This window comes from Podarcis muralis, chromosome 2 (genome assembly GCF_964188315.1).
Source record: "Podarcis muralis chromosome 2, rPodMur119.hap1.1, whole genome shotgun sequence".
Taxonomy (NCBI): Eukaryota; Metazoa; Chordata; class Lepidosauria; order Squamata; family Lacertidae; genus Podarcis; species Podarcis muralis.
The window spans coordinates 80564012-80590333 of NC_135656.1; the positions used below are offsets into that span (position 1 = coordinate 80564012).

Here is a 26322-nt window from a genome sequence, read left to right on the forward strand (position 1 = left end):
GATTTACTTCAGTCTTAAGTAGCTTTTAAAATCCTGGCTATTAAACAAAGTATGATACATTTACAGTAAGATATCAATACAAGTATATTTCTTTTAAGTAAACATTATTTAACACAAAGCATAAAACATAATCATCCTCAATATACAAAGAATTTCTGTACAGTATAAGGATGGATTCTAATGACCGATTCTAATTGCAGAGATTTTTTACTGAAGTAGCTGGCTCTCTACAAATAAGTTTCTGTTGGAGCTGGACCAAAAATTGACATGTGCTGAAGTTCAGTGTGGAAGCTGTGACCATGGAAATCCAAAGTAAGTGATGTTTAACGTGCTAAAAAAGAACAATAACAGCCAGGAAGGAGAGTTTGTCATTGTCCTGGTAATGTGCTTCAGCATATTCTTAGGATGCAGAAAGGTCACTCATTATTAGAGTGTTGTTCCTTACGTAACAAAACAAAAAACAAAAACAAACAAAAAATCAAACAAAAAAAGGTACCATCCACACTTCTAGGTTTGCAGAAGTGCAAAAAACTTAGATTTTTTCTTATAAATTAGAAAATAGCCCAATGAGGGCTGAACATAGTTGCCACAGATCAAATGATGTCTATGGCGGAAATATATGAAAAGCCAAGGGGGAACAGAAGGCAGAGAAGAGAGCATAGTTACCAAGAAGCCTGATCAGGAGCACTTCACAATGCAACATTTTGTTGCAGGTCCCACTTGTATATTACTGATGCTGAGTTTATATCCCCTTCATACATTATGCAGCTCCTTATCTCTCAACCTCTCTTACTGAAATCCTCTAAGTATTCAAAATATTAGAACACTATAGGTCTGGACACAGTGCAAATCTAACAACACTACTCTGAAGTAAGTTCTATTTAATTCAATGGGGCTTGCTCCCAGGTAAATGGGATTAAAATTACATCCCAAACCAAGTACAGTACTAAAAAAAGGGGAACACTGGTTTTTCCCTTCGCAGATCTTTGCCTAATGTCAAAGCATGTAGAGCAGACACCTTTCCTTTCTGAATAGTGGGCAGGAGGAGGAACAGGGCAAAATCTAAAGCTCACCCATCTGCCCTATATGCACTTAAAACTATAAAATTATTTAGTTTTGCAGCCACCAATTACTAGATTTTTCCTCTGATTTTGCAAAAGAAAAAATCGTGTTCCTAAGCCAAACTAAAGTTCATTTTTTAATTCAGAATCCAAAAAACGACAGCTCATAGGTTACCTTCCTCATCCACCTCCAGCCATTGGTGGAGGACTTGGACCTCCTCCAAAGTGGTTTATTCGACCCATTCTACGACGAGGAATCCCTGGAGGCCTAAAACAAACAAAAGCAAAATGTGAAGAGAAAACACCTGGCAAGAAATCCCATCAGAGAAGCGCCTTCAGATGTAGCAGATTATGGGTTTCTAAGATTGGTAAAATAAGTTTTCCTTTCTTAGGCTCCCCAAAATGCAAGATTCCTTATCAACAGATGAGATACCTTTATACCAGAGCTTTCCAAACTTTTCATGTTGGTGACACACTTTTTAGACATGCATCATTTCATGAGACAGTAATTCAGTTTTACTAGCAAACCAGAGGTTAAACCAGTCCTTTTTTTTTCTTTAAAAATGTTTAGGGGTACTCTCATTTTGACTCAATAAAATCACCATTTTATAGTTCAAACCGGGAAAAATAAATACAGTAAATGGACAAAAGTACGAAGAGTCACAAAATGTTTAGGGGTATGTGTACCCCTTCATCTCCCTAGAAAAAAATGCACTGGGTTAAACTAACCCCTTTCCAGCCCTTGGACGAGAGCAGGGAGCGTTCACATGGCACACCTACACATGGCAACCGACACACTAACGTGTTGTGACACAGTTTTCAAAGCTTTGCTTTATACCTTTATAATGTGAGGCATCTTAACAAGGATGGCCAGCTAAGCTTGAAGTAAATGCAGCATCTTTCATTCTGAACTAAATTTGGAAGATTTTAATAACTGAAGTTAGGGTGGGGCTCACATATGGTCTCTACATGTAGTTTTGCATCCAGTTGGGCTATGCACAGACCTTCAGCATAGAGCAAGGCCTGACACAAGTGGGCCTCACATCATATGATCCTCTGTGATGATGGCTATCTGGTGACAGCTTACTTGTAAATGGATTTTCAGGCTCAAACTCACAATAGGGATTCTACTTGAGCTCCCTCACCTTGTTCCTGTTCTTCACCACGTGCAAGATCTAAATACTGGGGATGTGTGTGAATCAGGCCTAAATATCTTGTTTCCACATAATCTGTCACATATTGTTTGCTCATAAATTTTTGTTTCTTTCTGTAAAACACACACATAACAACCTGACTTTTTAATAAGATAGTAGTATTTTGTGTACCATCTAAATCGACTGCCTGTTTGGTTAGGCTGATGGGATATGGGAATCCAAAAACATCGGGAGTGCAGCAAGTTTCCCACCCTAAATTAAAATGAAAAAGCAGTACCCCCTTCCATCATCGTATCTTGAAGAGGAGGTAGATGTGTAGCCTCTCCTTGTCAAGTCTGGGTGAATAATGCTCTGGAAACTGAAATGACAAAAGATTCCCATTAATCCAGTGCCACAAATAACAGGGTTAAGCAGCAGGGTTAAGCAGTTCAGTAGTAGTATTAAGTTTAAATGAACAGCAAAATTGCCTTTCTACAAATTTTTTTCTATCTTTACTTCTGAAGAGAATATATATATCTCTGGAGAGATACATATATCTTCTGAAGAGAATATCTATCTATCTATATATATATATCTCTCTCCCGGTCCAAGATTTGTCAATTGAATGGAAGACTGACAAAATCTAAATTTGAGTCAGGAATTATTTTAAATAGCCTTTATGAGACACCAAAATATTATCAGGGTGTCCCCAGAAGCCTAGAATGCTGGTTTCCTTTTTTCAGATGTCACAAGCATCTCATGTTATTAAGTTTCCTGTGCACTGATCAATTTAATTTTAATCAATCATTTCTTTTTCTTTCTTGCTTTGTGGAGTATTGTCATCTCACAACTCTAAAAGAAGGGACGACCTAAAGGATTTATTATCAGATGCATACTGCTCTTCACAACGAGAGATTTAAATCTAGGTCTATTTTACTGAAGAAAAGCTTTGCTTGGTGTTCAATTGACTGTTAATTGCACCCTATAATCTATCTATCTATCTATCTCTCTATCTATCTATCAACACTGCCATAAGACTAGTCCCAGATGGTTCTGAAGTTGCACAATTTAAGATTTAGATTAAGAGAACAATTCTACTTACAACATAACTACGAAGTCTGCTATTCCCCAAAAGAAGTCAGTTATAAATGACAAGCTCCATGGAGCCCGACTCCGGCTATCCAACACTTGACCTGTAATTAATAATAATAAAAAATATCATCTCAAAATAACAATGTACACATCATTATGAAGAAGAAAGCAGTATTATTCACAAAAAATGGTATTTTAGAAGTTAAAACACAAATCAGTATTATTTCCCTTTAATCATGTGGCATGGGGACTTACTGTTTGAAAAATATAAAGCCTGGGAACCTGGCCAAGGAATGTACTTTACCAGTTGTTATATGCTTCCCTAACATAATTTACTACAGGAGTGGAGAATCTGTGGTCCTCCAGATGTTGCTATACTGTGACTCCCATCATCTCTAATGACTAGTCAGGGGTTGCTGACAGTTAAGAGACCAACAAAACTCGGAGAATTTCCCACCCCTGGTTTACTGGAAGTAACATTTCACTTGACATAAAAATAGTCACTTAAAATAGTTGTAACTGGAGATATGGGCCCAACTGCAAATTTCTGTTTGTTCAAATCTAAGTTTACTCGTCCATTCTGCAACACACATTAATGTGTAACAAATCAAGTGGAAACATCTCCCGCCCCACCTAACAATGCTAGTTTCTTGCATCATAGTTGCTATGTTTCCAATGTTCAACCCATCTGGAGCAACAACCATCAGTACAGTACTGTACTAGCAAATCCACCTAAAAGCTCTCTTACAGCTTAGTCCTATATATTTAAGAAGTTATGTACGCGTCAGAAAATCTTACTCCTAAAAATGAACACAGCATAGCAGCCCTAGCTTCTGTACTCCTGCACATTTTTGTTACTACAAACTACAGACAAGATACACTAGTTCTCCAGCCGAAACTGCAATCAATGCTTAATTTTTTAAATTCTTCTAGTGCTAAACCCAGTCTTGTACTTAACAACAGGTGACCAGGAATTTCAAGCAACCCAGTAAGAAGGCTGGTGGAGGAGGGACAGATTGCTCCATCATTCCACTGTCAGCCTACTTGGATAGCACAGAAAAAGAAAAATACCTTCCTTCACAACCAGAGTGAAAACTCAGTAAACCAGGGTGGGGAAATATGATCCCACCTCTCCGCCAGCAGCTCCCTTGATAGAAATGTTTTGTTTGTTTTTAATCAGACTGCTAAAAGACTATAAGCTTACATTTCAGTGCTGTCTGTGAAAGAGGGGAAATGCAAGCTAGCAAGAACTTCTGCAGGCTTATTAACACTCTAATAATAAAAAGGTATTTTAATCATTAGGCTTTTATCATTGTTATTAGACTTCTCCCATTCCCCAAAAGCACTAATCAAACCACAATTACCTGCTAGTGTCAGCACTGAGAACGCAAATCAATGACCATTTAAGTCAAGTATACTATTCTTTAAGAACGTATAGGGCTGAGTTCTAATTTGCTGAGCAATAGTCAAGGTTCAGAGAACCAACGCACATTAGGTAGATCAATCGAATAGTTACTCTGAAATGCTATTTGTACAGCTTAATCCTATGCTTACTTCAACAGAGTTCAACAGAGTTTAAGATTATCACCTACTGCAGTGTTTCCCAACCTTGGGCCTCCAGCTTTTTTGAACTACAATTCCCATCATCCCTGACCACTGGTCTTGCTAGCTAGGGATGATGGGAGTTGTAGTCCAAAAACAGCTGGAGGCCCAAGGTTGGGAAACACTGACCTACTGCTAACATGAAGCAGAGGAGCCAAAAGCAATTCCACCCCAAATTTGTAAATTAAGGCATCTAAACAATTTCTTTCTTCTGGGGTGACAGTCCAAATTAGGAGGCAGAAGAATGGTTTGAGATGGCAAACCAAGCAATTAAAAATATGAATCGAAATCTAGTTAAAACTGCATTGGCCATGAGCCAGAATTTATCAGAAGAGGTATGTACTGGGTTGACACCTGCAATGATAATCATATTCCTGTTTCCAACCTTATAGGTGATTTACAGACCAAGGCAATTCTTTGTGCATCTGAGTAATGACTTCGAGGTGCCCACAAGGCGATTTAATTATTCCGCTTTTTAAAAATAAAACAGGTTTTTAATCCGCACGAAGCCGTTCACCCGAGCTCTTTCGGAGTTACCCTTTGAAAAACAACCTCAAGCCCTGTCATACGAACATGACAACCCTTTCAGTGCATCTTTTCACAGACAGGAACAGCAGGAATTATGTAAGTTTATTCAGCAACCATGAAAACACTACTAGCAGCCTCCCGGATCTACCGGGTTGCAGAAAGCGTGATCTTGCGTAGGGGCCTCGATCTACTCCACCTCCACATACAAAAGGAGCAGAAAAAGAGGGTCAGGCATAAATTTTCCTCTGCCCCATGGGCGTAACCGGGGAGGGGGGCAGCTGCCTCCCTAAATCAAGAAAATAAATAAAAATACTTAACTAATTGCGCTGCAGATAACTCCGTTCTAACCCTCCCCAACATAAAGGCTGCCCCCCTAAAATAAATCAAGGCTACGCCCATGCTCTGCCCCACTCCCACCCCATAATAAAGGTTCCCTCCCCACCGCGGAATCTCTGCCCCTCACCGTTCGAAATATAAACCATGGCTTCGCTTCGCCCCACCGTCCCGGATCCGAACGCTCAGAGGTGTCTCTCTCTCTCTGTCCTGCTCCACCCCCGCCCCTCCTCTGTCACCCAGGAAGTCGGAGCTGGGAAGACGCCATAGGCCGAGCGATCACGGGATGCGCCGTTGCGTCACCACTTTGCCTCCCTTAAGCAGCCGCAGCTGCCGCAGCCGCTCCTTCCGCCCTTGGCCTGCCAGTTCGACGGCTCTGACAGCATACTCGCCTCATTTGGAACACAGAGATAGGAAAATGGTAGAGCAGCGCGCCCTGCGCTCCTCGGTGGGCGGGAAACAGAAGTAAAGAGAAACTCGGCGGCTTTGATATACAGTACCATTGTACACGACTGGAGATTGATGGGGTGTGTGTGTGCCAGATTTATATGGGAAGCTGAGCAGTGTGTGGGGAGTTCATATAAGTCTGTTCAGAATGGCACCTCAGAACTGCAACCTGGGTAGCCTGCAGGCTGGAACCAGGAAAAAACCAAACCAAGCTTCCAGATGTTAAGGGGTTACGCTGGAGCATTCTTGGTGCATTGTCTTTATGGTTCTGTAAGCTAGAAAGAACTAATAAGCATAACCGTGGAGGAAAACACAAGAGGGAACGGATGAAAAGTGTAGAAGTCTGAACAAAAGCAATTATATGGTTTCATGTCAATAGAGATCATTTGTGTTGGATAGGTTGGCCCCCCACCAAGGATACAGGCCCGGGGTGTGTGTTGAGCCCGGGGAACTCCCCACTACAGTGTGCAACAATTGTGCCTCCCCACTCTGGCTTGGAGTGGCTAGGAGCCTGTCTGCACACTCCCTGGACCACTCCTCTGCTGCTATGGGTGGCTGGGTGTGGCACGCAGGCTCCTCTGCAAGGGCGCAAGGGACACAGGAATGCCAATACTTGTCCTTGCCAAAGAGCGCAAGGGACAGGGGGCACTTATACAGCTCCCTGCCAAGGGCACAAGGGAGTTTAAATACACCTCTGGTGGCAATATCCCTTCCACATAATTTCCGAAAGACCTCCTCTTCTTTTTCTCTCAGAGCAGTGCCAGTATCGGTAGCTCACCGTTTGAAACATAGGGCATTGTTGTGTTTGCCTCCCAGGTGCTCTTTCTGCTCCTGCCTTTCTCCCTCTCCCCAACCTCATAGGACCTCTTCCTCAGCACAGAAGAAAGCTCCAGCTGAAGAGGGATTACTGGCTGAGCGCAGATAATAGACTGTCTCACAACTGTTGCCATGCCAACGGCATGTAATAATACGTTGAAGCTTAAGCTGTGTACTTCCAGCCGGATCCTCTGGGACCTCCAAATAAGTGTGTATAAAACTGCTGTCTTCTAGGTACATATAATAGTGAGCCAGACACCATTGGTCCATCTATCTCAGTATTGAGATAGTGTGGATCTCAGTCCACATTGACCGGCAGTGGAGATCCAGGAAGGCAGGGTTCTTTCTCTGCCCTACCTGGAGATGGAATCCAGGATGTTCCGTGGGCAATTAAAAAGTGCCATTTGCCACAGTACTTGTTCATCACTCAGGGGACTTTGTACTCAGCAGCCTGAACACCAGGAGCAGATCTGCAAGCCTAATACTATGCTGATTCAGACATGTCCTAACATAGAATCATAGCATGGTAGAGTAGGAAGGGATCCTGAGAGACATCTAGTCTAACTCCTTCTAATGCAGGAATCTCATGTAGATCATACATGACAGATGGCCATCCAACCACTGCTTAAAATTCTCCAGGGAAGGAGATTTCACCATCTCTCATGGGAGTCTGTTCCACTGTCAAACAGCTCTTACTGTCAGAAAGTTATTCCTGATGTTTAATTGAAACCTCCTTTCTTGTAACTTGAATCCCTTGGTTTAAGTCCTAGCCTTCAGAGCAGGAGAAAACAAGCTTGCTCCATCTTCCATGTGACAGCCCTTTTGATATTTGAAAATGGCTATCATACATTCTCTCAGTCTCCTCTTTTCCAGGCTAAACATACTCAACTCCCTCATCTGTTCCTCATAAAGCTTGGTTTCCAGACCCTTGATCATCTTGGTCCCCCTTCTCTGTACACGTTCCAGCTTGTCAGTATCCTTAAATTGCCTAGAACTGGACACAGTACTCTAGGTGTGGTTTGACCAAGGCAGGCTAGAGAGGGACTATTACTTCCCTTGATTGGGACACTATACTTCTGTTGTTTTCTAAGAGTTGCCTGTCTGTAGTGCAGATGGGGACCTTCAGGCCTGCAGGTCATATGTGACCTCTAGTGGATCCTTTGGATCCAGCTTGTTCCTTGTTCCTGCTCCCCATGCACCATTTAAGCTTAGGAAAAAGGATATAATTCATATCAATAGAAGTTTATTTCTAAGCATAATTGCTGCTTAAGCTGAGTGGTGGTGGTTTGCAGTCCACAAAGATGAGGGTTAGAGTATAGGATCTGTCTACAAATGTATTGTGAATCTATCTAAAAGGTGCACCTAATTCTACATGACATTAAGGAGAAAACCACCCACAATTTCATCTGTTATCTGTTGCTGATCATTTTAACAGCAGATTGATCTGCTGCAAAAGCATAACTTTCCATGGCTACTTTTGTGGCCCTAATCCTAAAAAACTAAAAAGAAGGTAGAGTGCTGTTCTGCTCAAGTCTAGCTTGAAGGCTTCCCATAGGCATCTAGTTGACCTCTGTGAGAACATGATGCAGACCTAGATGGGTCAATGGCTTGATCGAGCAGGCTCATCTTAAATTCTTATCTCTCCAGTATACAGGGACTGGAGGACAGAAGATACAACTGCTGATAAAGGGCCTTTTGAAATCATTGTAGTACATGCAGCATTCTATTCCCAGCTAGTGGCATATGGCCATCTGTCTTGCTCCCTCTCATTGTTTTCCACCAGCGACTTAGAACAACTTTATTCTTTTGAACTTCAATTAATTGTTTCTCTCACGCCCTATGGGCTTTTACTGTTTGCATTTGATTTGATTCCTAATTTGCATTTGATTTATGCTTGCATTTCATTTGTGTTTGTTCTTGATTGTTGCTTTTTAACATGCCGTTGAGTCTTAATGCTGTATTTGTATTTTATTGTTATTTTTTCCAATTTTATTTTTAACCGCTGGATGCTACCTCAGGTGCCTTAAAGTGTAAATGAGATATTAAATATATTAATAAATACTAGTAGGAGCAACACTATCAAACACAGTGATTATTTGCAGGATGTTTTATACACCATAAAACCACCTTTCACAAAAAGACTCAAAGGCCAAGAAAGAGTTGTCAGGCCTTCAGATTTTGCATTAGACAATAACTGGAAAAGAAAGAAAAAGAAGATAACAAAAGCTCCAGTGCTAAAACACACATATAGAGGAGTAAGCCTCACTAAACCCAGTGGGACTTACTTCTGAGGAAACATGCAGAGCGCTCTACTGTAAGTCAATAAAAATACATATATTGAATTGTGTTCTACTGTGGAGAAACTTTGCCGCATCTTGAAGAGGAAGCAGGGGCAATAGTAGATACTTCTAGATCAGTTTCATCCACTTGATTGGAAGCACATGGATTTTTTCCACACAGGAGACACCTAACGAGACAATCGCGGAACTGGAAAGGAAAAGTACAAATTTACTTTTGGCTCATGCCACATTTGATTATACGTCATCCATATACAAAACACATATATATGTGTTTGTGTGTGTGTGTATTGCTTTGAGACACGTAAAGACTGTATCCAACATTGCAGCTCTACGGGTAGAAGGGGCTGCCATGTGCATAATTAAATTTCCTCTTCTTTCCCTGTTCATTTCTGTGACTCCTCCCCTTGCATCCTCAAATATCAGCTCTGGAGGGATGGGGGAAACCCTCTGAAGCAGATTTTGGGGAGGTGGGGGGGGGGGAGAAGAGAGAATGGAACCCCACTGGCGCAGCATTGGATAAAGCCCAGTATGTTTGGTATGTTACAACCCATTGCATCACAGAGTTGCCACTGTGAAATCCCCAGAAACTGTTGTGCTGCCTAAAATCTGCCTCTGAGATAAGGACAGGGGGCATTGAGACAAAAAGGATGAAGGAAAGGTTCAGAAGAGGGAATTGATTTATGGGGGCGGAGGCGGGAAGAGAAAACCACAAGTTTTAAAAACAAACCAGAACAAAAAGCAAAATTGATTTGGGATTTAGCACATAGTTTTTGCATGCCAGCAGTTTAGAAAACAGATTCTTCCTGCATATTAACAGCTAGAATAGGGTATTTTCCCTCTTTCTCTAAAGTAGGGGTTTTTTTTCCACCTGTGGCTTCATAGGGGTCCATTAAATGGATGCAAAAAAGAAAGCCCCCCCCCCCAATGCCATAAAACAAATTGTATGCAAAATTTTGTGCCTATATTTATATGCATTTTTCTAGTGAGGGGGTTCCATAGCTTTCATCAGATTCTCAAAGGAGTCAATGATCCCCAAAATGACCACTGCTCTAAAGACAACATATTATTATGTATGCTATGATATAAATTTCTAAGCAATAAGTATTTATCTTCTTTAAGTATGTATGTATGTATGTATGTATGTATGTCTGTATGTCAAAAGACTCATTTACTATTAAAATGATATTTAAGTCTAAATCCAGCACAGTTAGGCATGCTTAAGACCATTGTATTCAATGGGCTTAGTGCTTCCTAGCTCTGTTGAGTTTTTTATTTATTAATATCAGCACATTAAGCAATTCATACTATTTTTATGCACTGATGAAAGTTTCAAAGGCATTTTTTATGCTATAATAGATTAGGATCTTATTTTGTGTAACTGGGCAAAAAATCCTGAATGTTAATATAATGGTTACTGAAACAAGTGCATGAAGAAAACAGAAAACGCATCCTTGATAAATCATTATAATAAGAATACAACTTTAATTCATTTAGCCACAAGGTGGCAGCATAGAAAATAATTCTGCACATACAGCAGGCAGCTTTAAGGCAATCCTGGGACAAACCCACCAGAGCATTATGCTATATTCTTTGGGCACAAGAATGTTTTGTATTTCTCGATTTACTTCCTGACTAGTGAACAGACAGCAACGTGTGTTTGATCTGTTGTGCAACCTAAAAAGCAGGTCAAGCACATACAAAATTCTTGGTTAGAGAACATTTCCCTTTTTGCGATGTGTACCATCCCTGTGAGCCTGCTAGGAAAGCTGGCATGCCTGAATAGATATAAAAGCAATGTAAGCAATTTTATTTACTTGGGAAAGTCCAGACCTGCAGATAGATGATTTGTGGTATAGTATACTCTACATATAATGCGGGGCGGGGGGTAAGATCAGGGCAGCGGATTTTATTTTGCAGTGTAGTTCAGAAGAGAGAGCAGAGGGATTTGGAAGTAAAATTCACAGGGTGGTGGATTTTTTTTAAAAAAGACTCCCAATGGATGCTGAGACTATACAATATTTATACTTTGATTTTCATGCTCCACAGATCATATTGAGTTTAAACTCACCTGCTTGTTCATAAAAATGTAGATGATTGGATTATAGAACGTGCTGCTTTTTGCCAGGTACATAGGAATGGTGGCTATAATAGGATTAATGTAGATTTGAGGATTACCCACAACTACCAGGGCAAAAGTTGCGTAAGGAAGCCAGCAGATCAAGAATGCCATCACCATGACTATCACCATCCGTGACACTTGAGCTTCCGCTTTCGTTGTTGAGCCTCGTTGAGCTACTCCAACTTTAGCAACCTAGTTAAAAATAGCACATTCAATACCTATCAAAAATAGGACATACATCAGTGTAATTACATTTCATTGCACATAAAAGAATAGGATGACAGTTCATGTGGAAGTGCTTAAGAATGTTTTATTCTGCATGCCAGCAGGAAGTTCAGGTCAGCCTTTACAGAGCAAGTTTATTTTGGGAGAGAGAGAACAGGAGGCTTTTGTAATAATCTGCTAATTTGCAAATATCCAGTCTGAACAGGTCTTGAGGGATGCAGAAGCAAATGTATGGATACTGGCAATCTGACATGTAAAGGTGACAATGGCACCCATGGTCTGAGCTGATATGATTTCTTAGAACAGGAATAGTTAATGTGGTCCCCTCCAGCCATTATAGACTACAATTCTTGACCATTGGCCAAGCTGGCAGGGACTGATAGGAGCTGAAGTCAGCATCTAGAGGGTAGCACATTGGGTACCCTTGATTCAATCTGTCTGCCTACAAATGTTCGCAACTGCGTAGTCTTACAAGTTCACCTAAAAGACGTTTGGCTGCAAAAGCTGGGAAAAGGAGGAGCTGTGAGTACAAGGTTGGGAGGCCAAAGATTGGAAAGCGCAGTGAAAATAAGTTCCAGGAAGAAATGAGAAATCCAGAGTGACCAAAGTTCTCCCTTAAACATAGCATATGATGGAAAAAGGCACGCCAGAGGAAATGCAATTTGCCAAGATACAGGAATGCTACAGGGTCTGGACCTGAAAGCTCTAATGTGGCAGAGAGGAAAGCAGTAAAGGCACGGACCAAACTCCATTACTACACGGAAAGTGGCCATGTGATGGACAGATAAATTCCTTGTAGGCCTGTTTTTGTTTTTTCATCTGAGCAGACTTTAAAGAAGTGCTTCATATGTTATACACAGAAGGTTTGCTTGATAAATGTGAGGGGAAATATCTGTTTTGGAGTTTAGCTAAGAGGGTGAATTTAAAACAAATTGTAAACACTTTTCAAAGCCAGGAATGTGAGAAGCTGCCTTGGCTTAGACCAAGGCAGACCATTGTTCCATCTAGCTGCGGAGTGCCAACACGGACTGGCAGTGACTCTCCAGGGTTTCAGGCAGGAACCTTTCCCCATCCTACTTGAAGCCACAGGAGACTGAACCTACGACCTTTTGAAAATTTGAACTAGCACTGAAAATACCTTCCAAATACAATGCAGTCCCTTGTCTCATAGCCAGTTTCCCTGCTAACCTGTGGTGTGGGTTTCTGTTCAGCAAATGTGTGCTTGCTTCAGTAGCAGATTGGCAGCCAGAGCAAATCCCACAAACAAGGTGTTGTAATATGTTGCCACTGGTTTGCCACCACAAGCAACCCAACTACCACATTACGCACCAGCTGCAAGGATAGCTCCACATAGAGCACATTGCACTAATACACATTTGAGGTTGCCAATGCATGGACACTAGAGGACACCTGTGCTTCCAGTGACAGTGATGGATCTAGGAGCACCTAACATTATCTTCTTATATTGCACACATTAATGTGTGTGCGCACACAGCCCTTGTGAGTGGCAAAAGCAGCCCCAATGCTATGTGTGAACCTGAATCACAGATAATTTTTTAATGAAATTGTGCTTTGGTACGGAAAATATGTAAGATATGATCACCCATGCTTAGTGTTAAATTGTGGGCGAACATATCAGACAACACAGCGATTCTTCAAACAGCTCTTGTTTATTCAAAGTCCAGAACAGAACTGAACTGGGGAACTCAGTCAGCCTGCTTATATAGAGCTCCAGAACAGCGTAACTGTAGCAACTTTCTAAAACTATCCAATCACTGAGCGTCACTTTCGATCCTTCATTTGCATAACTATCTACAGTATCCCCCTGCTGGCTCGGGGTGAGAACTTCAGTACACAACACTTAGTGAAGCCTAAGCACACCAGTTTAACATTTGCCTAAATTCAGATTCCATGTGCTCCAATTCCTTGAATGATGACGGTATGCAACATAAAGTAGCCGATGTTGACCAAGTTAAAAAAAAAAAAGGGTAGCTCAAGCCCTTGGGCCAGATTGTCTTTTGAATGAGTCAGTACATTTTAATTCTGGATTTTTTTTTAATGGTGCTAAAACACTTTTAAGGTCAGCAAATTAAGCAAAACATAATACGAAATGCAGCACTACCTGGCGCAGAGTCCATAGTAGATATCCATAGGAAACCAAGATGGCAGCGAACGGAATTGTAAAGCAGAATAGAAAGTAGCAGACAATATAGGAAACATTAATAGGGTCACTGTTGTACCAGTCCGGAGCACAGGAGGTCATGACGCCTTCCATCTGGTATCCTCCCCAACCAAAAAGAGGGGGAGTGTTCCAAACGAGAGACCAGACCCAGGATGCAGCAACTCCAATCATGGCTTTCCTGGTGGTAAAAGTAAGTGTTCCCATAGGCTTGCCGATCACAATCGCACGGTCTATAGCTATCACTGCTATGGTGCATAAAGCCACAATGCCTGCAATTGCAGTGAAAACATGTTATTCATTGCTTTTAATATTAAGAATATTACACAAACTATATCACAACTGGTACTTTTGAATTTCTGAAGAGCCTAGATGCATTCAAATCCTTACCTTTCTAGGGTGCCAGCATGAGAAATTTGCAACATTCTGCTGTAGCTTTGAATTACACCCTTCACAGGAAATCTTCCTTCCATTGACAACATTACTTTCAACTAGTATCTCCTGGATCAGGGATGGGGAACCTGTGTGGCCCTCCACGTGCTGTTGTACCACAGCTCCAACCATCCCCTGACCATTGGCCTTTGACTTGTGCTAGTGGGAGTTTGGGGTCAAGCAACATTTGGAAGGTCACAGGTTCCACACTCCAATATCATCACCTGATTCTTCTACGTCTTATTTATTAAATTTGTCCGTTGCTTTATCTCGCCCAAGGCAACCCAAAGTAATTTGCAAGCAAGCAAACAAAAGCCACATAAGTATATTAAAACCAGGGAGAAAGTACATTGAAAACATCTCCCCACCTCTCTCACTTCTAAAAGGCCATAGAAAAGGGACAAAGACCTGGTTATAGAGGGATGTTTTTGGCTGCCATCTAAAGATGTATAATAATGGCATCAGGCAAGCCACTCTGGGGAGATCATTCCACACAAAGCATTCCACACCCATTCCACATTCCTCTTGTGGATGAAGGGCCTCAGATGATGATTGTAGGGTCCTTGACGTATTGCGGTCCTGAGCTATTTAAGGCTTTATCATTCTAAACCAGCACTTTGAATTGGGCCGGGAAACTAGTTGGCAGACAGTGCAATTGGGCCAGGATCGGTGCTACAACCTGGCCACTGAATTCTGCTGTCTTTAAAGGCAGTCCCATGCATAGCATGTTGAAGTAATCTAACTTAGGGGTTACCAGAACTCAGAAACAGACCAAGTGCTAATATATGCAACATTCAGGAAATTCAGCTTGGTCACATTTAATTTTAAACGGAGTTGCCCCACTTCCAAAGTTAAGTGGATTAGTTAAAAGAGAGAGCCAGGGAAGTTAGATTTCTTCAGCAAGCTTGGTAGTTATTTAAAAACCATTAATATAGACACAGAGATAAAATGTATATAGCAAATTTAGAAAGGTATCAGTAATTCCAATAATATACAAGTATGCTTAACAAGCAGAGCCCAAAAAGCTATAAAAGGCAAAAAGGGCATCTGTAAAAGAGAAAGTTTTGCCTAAAAGTAGTACAAACTCTGGCAAAACAAATATAAATTAGCAATATGGCCAAAACAGTTTTACCAAAGAGCATTGTTGGTAAACAATTATAGCAGTTTTAAAAATTTATAGTAATTTAAAATATGACATTCTAGAACTATCTGTTAAAAGCCATTGGGTCCGGTCATTTGGCAGATTACAAATTAAGACTGAACAAGTCAAATTCTGTGTGAAGGATTATTAGAAAAGGAGTTGAAAATAAAATCATGAATATAATATTGCCATATAAAAATGTATGGTACCACCCCACTGGAATACTGCATACAGTTCTGACACTCTACCTGAAGATGGAAGTTCTAGAGCAAGAAAAGGAGCAGAAAACTCTCAACGCTCCAAGGTTAAAACATTTTGAGCTCTGTTAGTGTAGTGAAGAGGTAGGCTAAACTTGAACATGAAGGAAGTTTATAAAATTCTGTATAGTGTGGAAAAAGTGGAAGAGAAAATCTTTTATCCCTCACCCATAAGAGTAGAACTTGGGATCACTTGCTTTAATAGCTTGCAACTTCATTCAGAACATCATCATCATCATCATCATCATTCATACAACATACAACAGAATATTTGAAGAGAGCCACTGGTTAGATCACTGTGCATGGGACTTTGCCTTTGCTTTTGTACAGTTTGATTTCATACAATGGGTGTGTGTGTGTGTGTGTGTGTGTGTGAGAGAGAGAGAGAGAGAGAGATACAAGTCACCCAACATCATTTTGATTTTAGAAGACCAGCTCCACATCTGTCAAACTTGGCCTGCGTGGAGTGGGAGAGATAAGGATCTGGCCTGCTGGATGGACCCAGTTCCCCACCCCTACTTTTAAAGCAGACTCGTATATAATATCAGCTTCATTCACTAAATGAGTGCATGCATGCCCCCTTCACCCTGACTTTTCCATCTTGAGCAGAAAGGTCTAAGGGGGCTTCTAAGCTCATTCAGGAAACATGCCTGCCCAGAGTCCCTAGCTATGAAGAACCTTCACATTGGGATATGGTGGTCACTTCTAGACAACCTGTTTATTGAGCATCAATTTGTAAGTGGAACCTGGTGTAAGAAAGAAGACAGGGAGGTGGGGCCTGATTGAGGGCAGACTGAGGTTTTTGGGACAGTGATCCATTCACCCTAAATAACGAGCCTCCACTGCTGAAATAACACAGCAAGTTGTGGTTGAACAAAATATGGTACTCCTCCTCCTAGAGGAAGAGATGGGAGAGTGCACATTTTCCTCAAACTGTTAAAGATGGCTCATCTGTGGGCCAGTAAATGCTAGTTCCTGGGTAGGGAGTGGAGAAACATCAGAGGAGAGCTGTTGCCTTCATGTTCAGCTATTGACCTTCCTGGGAAAATCTGGCTAGCCAGAGTGAAACAGGCACCTTAGGATTGTTCCTATCAAGATGCCGGCTTTGAGAAAACTATCCTCAGATATTTGTAATTGTGCTGCATTCAGTGTTTTTGTTTGCCCGCTTTTATTTTATTGATAAATACTGGCTTCACTCCTTAGTCAGATATAAAGCTTTGTATTCCAAGCAAATAACTGCAGCTAGTAAAGTGTAATTTCTTATTGATACTTCATCTCAGTTCAACTGTCATCTCTTAATGCACCAGGAAGAAAAGTGTTGAAAACAGTGCAATTTTCATTCACCAGTAAGTGCTATAAAAATTAGAGTTCTCTAAGGACAGCCCATATGAAGTTGAGCTCCTAGGCTGAACAATGGGATGCAAGTAAAAGAACTGATGAGATTATAAAATGTCTTGTTAAGCCATCCCATGAATACTGAGCCATGTTTTAATTACTGCATCATAAAAATAGACAGTGTGGCAAGCTTAGAAATGGCAATGAAGATTGATTTTTTAAAGAAAGGATGCCGGGTGCATATAAAAAGGAAATGTGCATTGTGGGGGATAGATGAGAAAAAAAGTAGTTTTGTTGTAATGTACATAAAATGCTGTATGGATTTAAAAGTGAGCTGGGTCCCTCTAAATAGGCAGTTTGCAGGCATCCTATATGCCTGTTTTATATTGAAACCCCATTCACTCATTCTCTCCCCACTCCCACCCCTTAAATATTATTGCAGCAGACGGGGAGAGGAATGACCCTATTAGTCTCACCCACCCACCCCCTGCCAGGTTTTCTGTAGCCTCCTCCATCCTAGTGTTTGGGACTGAATCTCTGCAGCAGGGGTCTGCTGTACTCAGATTGGCTCCCCATCCAAAACCTGGAAGCATCCTGAGTGGAACCTACTTGGATAGAGCAGGCTCCCTGCTAGAAATCTACAGCCCCAAAATGGAGAAGCCATGGCTATAACTTTGTTTCTCTGTGCAGCTACCCTGTGTGACACCCTGCAAGAACTACAGTTTAGGGCAGCTTCCTAACAATGAAATATTCTCAAGCCTTTAGACTGGTCTCATCTACCCAAACCTGCCATTGGGCACTCCTACAAAGGAAGCTGTGTAGAAGGATTTTCTGTTTAAGCTGGTTGTCTGCCTGAGCAACAATGGATTTCCTAGCTATGAGGCATTTGGAAGAGTTCTTTGGCTTGGGCTCCTGGCTTGGGCTCCCCGCTTCAACTCCTTTGCACAATCCTGGCTCCCTATCCCTGTGCTCTGACAGCTGCATACAGTTCAGCCCTGACAGTGTCAGCATCTGGGAGAATTCCAGCCATGTAAAGTGGCATAGCCTAAAGCAGGCTTCCTCAACCGTGGCCCTCCAGATGTTTTTGGCCTACAACTCCCATGATCCCTAGCTAGCAGGACCAGTGGTCAGGGATGACGGGAATTGTAGTCTCAAAACATCTGGAGGGCCGAGGTTGAGGAAGCCTGGCCTAAACACAGATTTACTACCGCAGTGTAAAGTAGGCCACTGCGACTGGCCCTAATTCACCCAATGACCTTGTCCACTCCAAGCTCAATGCTACACAACACTACACTGGTATAAACCGGCCACAAAGACAGATGGTATAGTCAAGAATAATACACTTGGCCTAAGCCATATAGGGCTTTCTGTCAAACCAGCACTCAAACTCAAAATAAAGTATATGATGAAAAGCACTCTGACTTTTAATAGTTGTCAAGAACAGCCCTACAGAGAATGTGCAAATTAATAGATTTCTGCTCTCTCTCTCTCTCTCTCTCTCTCTCTCTCTCTCTCTCTCTCTCTCTGTGTGTGTGTGTGTGTGTGTGTGTGTGTGTGTAGAGGAAATGAATTTCCTCCTCTGGCTTTCTTGAATAGTAGCTATATTAGTTTTACATGTGTTACATGTGCTTTAACTGAAAAAAACAACAACAACCAAACCATGCCACCAGAAAACTTGGAGGAGCTTACACATGAAAAGACCTGCATAGGATTGGAAATTCTAATATGAGAGAGCCATGGTGAAAACCGGAGAATGGTGATCTCTATAGGTTAATCCAGGACACATTTGTCTCTCACTGTGCTCATCAAAGATCCTGGCTCCACCTACCGCGGGAATGTGACCCTTAACAGAAAAAGGTTGCCAGCCTTTGCACCAGGCAGATGGGTGGCGTATAAATAAATTATTCTTATTCTTATTATTAGCCATCATTTGAGTGCCTGGCCCTCTGGGGGTTTGATGGTACACAGTGCATCCATGAAAGAAGGTTAAGAAAGAACAGGGAGTTAGATTCCTTGGTGGGCCCTCATTCTGAAGCCCTAGCGCTTGAGAATCATGCCTCTGTTTTCAGAGGGAGTTTACAAGGCTAACTTCATTTCATAATCTTCACTGAAGAAATAGGCTCTTTAGAAATGCTTTGTTAGAACAACTCCCTCCCCATGTTTGGGTCACTGCACTTCCATCCGAGAGAGTGACACCTCATGCTTTCACATGTCAGGAGCTTTTTTAAAAAAACATTTTGAGCATCACTATAAAAACCCATTTCTTTTCTGAAACAGACTGAAGCTGCTATTTTTGATTTGCTTGCCTGGAGCCAAATTTCTGTCACAACTGTTCTCAAGAAATGCTTCTCTATTGTGAAAAAACTCTTTTATATGTTGACAAACCCTTGATTTTTTATTTATTTTTTAGCAATAGCCCTTGGTATTGCAACAACTAACAGTATATGTGCTTTCTAGGTTGGCAATTATTTCAGCTGAGTTCTTTGGCAAAGGGCATAGAATTTTTGATAGTGTAGTAGATGACATTTCATCTCAGAAAAATGTTTTAGAAGGAATGCAGCATTTTAAAAACATGCCAGTATCTTGATTAGTAAAGATTTAACATAAAAATGTGAACATGTATGCTTGAACATGTATGTTTCCTGAGCATATTCTGTTGTCAATTAAAACCTAAGTTAGATTATGAATGTTTCATTGCTTTGTTTTGCCATTGTTAAGTGCATGTAGTATGAGCCAGGAAGTCCCTGGATCGAATCTTAGCAATGGACTCACTCAGGGGTCTCTATTATTATCCTCAGCAAAAAACCCCATCCCATGAAACATGAGGATAATAACAGAGGCGTAGCGGGTGGCGCTGTGGGTTAAACCACAGAGCCTAGGACTTGCCAGTCAGAAGGTCGGCTCTTTGAATCCCCGCGACGGGGTGAGCTCCCGTTGCTCGGTCCCTGCTCCTGCCAACCTAGCAGTTTGAAAGCATGTCAAAGTGCAAGTAGATAAATAAGTACCACTCCGGCGGGAAGGTAAACAGCATTTTTGTGCGCTGCTCTGGTTCTCCAGAAGCGGCTTAGTCATGCTGGCCACATGACTCGGAAGCTGTACGCCGGCTCCCTCAGCCAATAAAGCGAGATGAGCACCACAACCCCAGAGTCGGTCATGACTGGACCTAACAGTCAGGGGTCCCTTTACCTTTACCTAGCAAGGTCCGGTGGTACCTGGTGCGGAATTTTTTTTTGTCAACCCCCCTTCCCCCGACTGCTCGGGGTAGACTTGGGAGTCGTGGGTGGGCGGCGTGCCAAATGTCACCCCCCCTCAGGTATGACACCCAGGGCGGTCCTCCCCCCACCCTCCCTTCCTACGGCTCTGGATAATAATATGTGACATGATTTACAGGGCTGTTATAATTTTTAAAAATAAAACTTTATGAGTGTTTATTCCTTAACTCATTCATCATATATCGTCTTGATCTTCAGCACATTTTAAAGGTACTGAAAGACAGTATGCGAAGGGCTTTGAGCTTTTAGGGGAAACGCTGCATCATTTCTAAGTGTTGTTATTTTTAAAAGATGGAGGGAAGGCAGGGCTTGGTTAAAGGAGAAGTGAGGACAGAGGAGGAAACAAACCTACAGGCAAAGCAATCCTGAAGCAGAGGTGGCTTGAAGAGGTGCACTTGCCATCACATCCACAGCCCTACAGGTGCTGCTGGACATAGTGAAAGGTAAGGAGCAACAACCCTCCCCTTTTCTGCAGCACTAATGCTAGGTTGTTAATACTCCAAGACTATTCCATAATAAATGGTTTGTGAAATAATTGCCATACACAAGGTACATACTGTAAAGACAAAAGTTTTTTTCTATTTGATAGGTGGTGCACACAGAGAAGCAATGGAGGCTTATTTAACTTCCTAGAGTTAAAAACCAACCAATTGAATGGCAAACAGAGGCAATATTTTGGGGCAGAGGTTCAGGGCACCCCCAAAGGAGAATCAGCAGTAGGGCTCCCAAATGCAGCACATTTAGAAGCGACATTACCACCAAAGACTATTTAAAATTACCTAACTGCATTACTGATAGCAAAGTCAGAGACAAAGATCCAATTCGCTCCATTTCCGCCCCCTGATCTTGCACCTATGCAAAGCTAAGAGAGATGTAATTTTATTTTTAAGCCATGACTCTACCTGCTAAAAAAATCGTGATAAAAAAATATGCATGATATTAAAACACACACATATTAAAAACTGTAAGCATATTTGCTGCAATAGGGAGAAAAATAAATAAGAGACCAGCATTGTTGAAATGCTAGCACAGCTAGGAGTCTTACAGAAATCTGTTGCTCTTCCTACCATGCAAAGACAATTTAGTTGCTTGTGCTAACTGTAAACATTTCAGCGTCTGGCTCGTTTCTAACTTATGATACAACAAATCAGTTTTAGACAAGTACTCACCAAAAAATGCCATAGAAAAGCCTTCGGTGACACAGCCAACTCTACCCAGGTTGTAATAGCCAACAGCATTTGTTTCTACATTCAGAGTTCCTCCCAACAAGGCTGCTCCAAGATCTGCTATGGCTAAATTGACCAGGGAATAGTTAATTGGCTGACGAAGCTGTCTGTACTTAATAGTTACTGCAATAACGGTTGTATTCAGAATTACTGATAAAGTGCAAGATATTGCCATGATAATTGCAATTATAGTGTAACCAATACGAGGCATCAAGACCACTCTTCCTGTGCTGACGTTCACTGACAAGCGATTGGTGTCCAGAGAATCCATTTGTTGTTAGGACACCAAACTGAGATAAAATACTATTTGAGCTTTTTTGCGTTGTGCTACCTGTCAGTCTCCAGTCATTCTTTTCTCTAGATGACTATGAAACCCCTTCTCGTTTGATGTTTCAAGAAATACAAGGCATGATATTCCATGGATTACACAACATTTAAAGCAAATCCTTAGATCCGGATTTCTTTGATCATAATTCTCCCCTCATCATTCATTTTCTAATTAATCTAGCACTACACTCATCATAATTACTGCAGCAGAGAAATATGTCTTGCACAGAACTTTTTATTTTTCCTAAGGCAGTGGAGTGCATAATTCATTTTAAGAATGAACCTGTGCAATCTAAATGCATTTGGGAAAGCAGTTTCCTTAATAGGAATAATCAATTATGGTTTTTCCCTCCCTGACATGCTGAGTGAATCTTTCCACCTGGGTTCCCCATGTCAACTGGAAAGTCAGAATGAAAGGGGACAGAACGGAGATTATAGACCTTTCCGTTTCATTCCCTAAACTCTCTCTTCACTCTCTCTGCAGATGGTACCCCTGACAACATAAATTGGCTCGGAATTTATTTACTCTCAGAAAAGAACCTCAGTATACTAGTGAAGGCCTTGACAAGCAAACAGCTTCTGCTGTGGACTTGCCATGGCACAAAACCATCACTTTTCAACATGTGTGTGCTTTTCTCTACTAAGCATACAAACGCGGGCAAAAATGTGTTCTTTCTTTGGTCACCTTTTAACACCTTTAACATACTTTGGACATGTCCCTAGTCTATGCATAAAATCCTCCACAGGCTTATGATTGGTATGTATATCTTGTTATGAGTTGGGTAGGGTGTGGCAAAAGTGGGCTCTGTGTGAGACCCTTCTAACCCCTGGTTCCAGCAAGTGTTAAAAAAAATAAGCCAGGCTAGGTTCCTGTGTTGAGGTGATAGCCTGGGTGATGGGCCAGCTCTCAGATAGTTGGAAGGAAGAGCCAGTGTTTAGAACTGAGTTGCAGTGATGTGAACTAGAAGAAAAGCAGCAAGCTGGAGGCAGAATCGGAGCAACGAGAGCAATGTTTGATTTCTGTTTGAACGCAAGGCTGTGGCTATGAAAGAAACAATACCCTTTTGGAGTGTTAATGCTGTGAACCCCTCCATTGCAGGCTCAGGTTGTATATATGCGTAAATAAACAATATAAGGACACTGCAGTCTCCACTGTGCTTCATTTCCAAAAGGAAACACAAAACCTGGGAAAGACCTGGAACCCCTGGAATTTTGCACTATTCAGAGATTGTGGTGGTGTGCAACGCTATATTTGAAGCTGTCATTTATTGCATGCAAAATACACTTGCTGTTTCCAAAGTTTTCCATCAGCATTTATCAATTCCTTCTGCTACAATTCATTGCCATCAACGAAATAGTAATGCATGTTATGGTTAGGGCATCCTCTTCCCCTCAGGTTACAGGCTCAAAGAAGTTTGGAGCTTTTTTAATTTTCCTACCCTCAGACAAGATTATTCACACAAGCAGTGGAGTTTTCCTCCCAATCTTGATATCTGAGCCTGAGGGCATTTGTGAGATTTGCAGGTTAACCCTATAATTCCTAATGGACAAACAAGAAAGATATGTACATGTATCTAACAGGGGAAGGGGAATATAGTGTGCTTGGTGTCGGCCCTTGAACCAGCTCTTGGGAACTGCAGTTTGTTAAGTGTGTTGGAAATTATAGTTCTGTGGTGTGTAAACTACAGTTCCCATGAGTCTCGGTGGTGCTTTAAATTTATGGTGTGTACACAGCCTCATTCTGCCTAATGGTAGAGCTCGGCCTGCTCAAACCACTAACCTCTCCTATGTACCGTATTTTTCGCCCTATAGGGTGCACTGGCCCATAGGACGCACCTCATTTTTTGGGGGGGAAATGAATAAAAAAAAATATATTTCCCCCCCCCAGCCCCCAGAACAGGGTGCCGCCCGCAAGCCTTGCGAGCCCGTGGGACCTCCCGCCGGGCGTGCAAGGCTTGCGGACATCTGGCCAAAGCACGGGGCGTCCTCCGGAGGGCGCCCCGTGCTCCGCGCTGCAGGCTGCCACCCGCAAGCCTTGCGAGCCCGCGGGAACTCCTGCCAGGTGCGCAAGGCTTGCGGATAGCTTCCTGAAGCCTGGAGAGCGAGAGGGGTCGGTGCGCACCGACGCCTCTCACTCTCCAGGCTTCAGCGAAAGCCTGCATTCGCTCCATAGGACGCACACACATTTCCCCTTCATTTTTGGAGGGGGAAAAGTGTGTCTTATAGGGCGAAAAATACGGTATTTGAATTACAGAAATCAGAACAAACAGAAATGAAACAGGATATTTCCAAAGTCACCAGCAAGATTCAATCTTTTGTCTTTCCATATTTGGGTACAGTTTGGAGTATATAAACTGCAGGTTGAAAACGTAGGAGCCAAGGAAGACTTGACTTGGCAATTTTTGTGTAGGTCAACCAGGCAAATTTTATACCAACTCCTCTTTTCAGATTATATATAACATGAAAACAGTCGAGGATAGGACACAAAAACCTTTCATAGCGACGCAAACAGAAGCCCACCCTTGAACCTCTCCAATAACTGGAAAGTTTTTCGTTACTTGAAGAGCACAGCTGTCACTGCACCCTTAATGTTATGAATAAAGTTGCTGCTTCAGGATTTTCAGGGGCACTGAACTGATTGTTCTTCAGCAGGCCTAATATTGCAATTAATATCATTATGTTAATATCACATGCTAATGCACTGGGTCGTTAATTGCAACACTGTCAGCATGTTCTTGCTAATGCATTTACCTTAGTTAAAGACGTTAATACTTAGCAGTGTATTTGCATATGTTATGTGTGTTAAATAGAAGAGCTCTTTCATGCTGGGGTGGGTGGGGGGAAGTATTGTGGAAGTTAAGAACAGAGGCAAAATTATCATTGACATAATCCCTTGATTGCGCTCTTGGAAAGGAAAGGAAAGGGAGTGCACTGTTGCTGTTACTCTAGGTAGGCATGGTATTTTGTAAATTTGTAACAAGCTGGTCTCAAATGCTTATTTCCTCCCCAGATATGTAGATTGAAGAAGAGTTCTGCACAACATGGAAACTCACAAAGTAAATCAGCCTTCTTCAGCCAGTTTTGGGCTCCAACTCCTGTCAGCCTCAGCCAGCATGGTCAATATTTTGGGATGATGGGAGGGCAGAGGACTGGAAAAAGCTGTGTTAGGTGCTGAACAACAAAACTCTACAGAGTTTTTGACTGAAACCAAGTATTATGCTTTATCAGAGTAACCATAGAGCTATAACCTTCATTGAGTGTGTTTAAATAAAATTCCAGATTTGTTTACAAAGCACCTCATCATTGCTTTGATTCTCTGGCTAAGAGACAAGTGGTCACAAGTTTTCCCTTCACATTATTAAAATTCATTGTTGCGTGTCGAGGTCCCAAAGCCACCCCTCAAATAACTCACAACACACAGTTAATTTTTGTTTAAGGTTTTTGGCATAATTTTGGCCACAACTTTATTTAAATACAAAACCGTGAGTGGTTGTTTAGGCATTGGTTAAGACTATCTGTCCCCCCGCCTGGGGACAGAACTGACTTTCGGGCACCACCGAAAGACAGTGCGGGAAAACAAGTTGGGGAGAAATGGAGCTGAGTCACAGACCCTCAATTCTCACCCGCATGCTCCCCGAAGGCTTGCCGGCCCTAGTCCCATTCCAGGGATTGGACGAAAAGATGGCAAGCCCCAGGATTCCTTTAGCGGAATTCCCTTTCCGCAGCAACCATGGAGGGGCAGGCCCAGCCTATCCTAACCCCTCCTCCACCAATTTATAACCAATGCCTAACCGCAACCTTACAAGTTGTGACGATTTGCTACGCAGTAGGCAAAAACCAAATGGCCCAGCCAATCAGCCAGATGGACAAAATTCCTACCAGGCCCCTGCCCCAACGGCAGACGTCCCCATGACAGGCATAGCAAGGTCAATGCAACAACCCCTTACTCAAGGGCGGGTGGGCGGGTGATCCGTTGCACGCAGCAAAGAGAAAGCTCCAGGCTGTGTGCAGAGTATTTAAACATTTTACCCCTCCCACCAAAATTGCAACATAACTTTTACCCCAGCAACCCAGTGAACCAATCACTGCCCCAGGCCATCTTTAGAGACCCTGCCTGGTAACAGAGGGGTGGCTCAGCAGACCCCACCGCAACACGTGCTCTCCATGAAGGAGAACATGCTATGCTAGTTACAAGAAAACACTACCACATACAGATAATTTCAGGTCTCTCAAGTGTTACTGACAGGGAATGTCTAAATTTTAGAACACTCACATTACCTCAGTCCCATCTTTATTGAGAGAGGTTACCACACAAGGAGTTCCACACAGCCTCAAATTCACTCCTGTTTCTCTTTTTGTTCAGTGACTACTTTGATATCTAAGCACATATGCACAGTGCATTAAAATGGCAGTGGTAAGCAGAGGTTAGGGGAGCAGTGCACAGGGGGCGGCAGCTGTGGTTGTGGGACTTGGGAGTTTTGTGAACATGTTCATGGA

At 42.1% G+C, this 26322-nt stretch overlaps 2 protein-coding genes across 3 annotated transcripts; both read right to left on the reverse strand.

The window, feature by feature from the left end:
• Positions 1-1232: 1232 nt before the first annotated feature.
• On the reverse strand, positions 1233-6034 carry SELENOK (selenoprotein K). Of its 2 annotated transcripts, none has more exons than XM_028719070.2 (4): positions 5880-6034; positions 3297-3387; positions 2493-2573; positions 1233-1329 (listed from the first exon to the last, which is right to left on the reverse strand). In XM_028719070.2, the coding sequence occupies exons 1-4, from the start codon at positions 5896-5898 to the stop codon at positions 1233-1235; spliced, it is 288 nt and encodes a 95-aa protein (XP_028574903.1). In that variant the 5' UTR covers positions 5899-6034. The 2 variants fall into 2 exon arrangements, with proteins under 2 accessions (XP_028574903.1, XP_028574904.1); XM_028719071.2 differs by having other exon boundaries at positions 1242-1329.
• A 3053-nt stretch (positions 6035-9087) lies between these two features.
• On the reverse strand, positions 9088-21769 carry LOC114592763 (parapinopsin-like). Its single transcript, XM_028721041.2, has 4 exons — positions 21442-21769; positions 13779-14107; positions 11381-11623; positions 9088-9499 (listed from the first exon to the last, which is right to left on the reverse strand). The coding sequence occupies exons 1-4, from the start codon at positions 21767-21769 to the stop codon at positions 9362-9364; spliced, it is 1038 nt and encodes a 345-aa protein (XP_028576874.2). The 3' UTR covers positions 9088-9361.
• Between the last annotated feature and the right edge of the window lie 4553 nt (positions 21770-26322).

What these genes read in the sequence shown, in the direction of transcription:
- LOC114592763 (XM_028721041.2), bottom strand. Translation starts at nt 21,769, where the DNA reads ATGGATTCTCTGGACACCAATCGCTTGTCAGTGAACGTCAGCACAGGA. An exon ending in CTTTTCTATGGCATTTTTTG is followed by an intron (nt 14,108 to 21,441) that starts GTGAGTACTTGT and finishes CTGCAATTGCAG; the next exon opens with GCATTGTGGCTTTATGCACC. An exon ending in ACATTTTTATGAACAAGCAG is followed by an intron (nt 9,500 to 11,380) that starts GTGAGTTTAAAC and finishes TTTCCTTTCCAG; the next exon opens with TTCCGCGATTGTCTCGTTAG.
- SELENOK (XM_028719071.2), bottom strand. An exon ending in GCAGACTTCGTAGTTATGTT is followed by an intron (nt 2,574 to 3,296) that starts GTAAGTAGAATT and finishes TTGTCATTTCAG; the next exon opens with TTTCCAGAGCATTATTCACC. An exon ending in AGATACGATGATGGAAGGGG is followed by an intron (nt 1,330 to 2,492) that starts GTACTGCTTTTT and finishes TGTTTGTTTTAG; the next exon opens with GCCTCCAGGGATTCCTCGTC.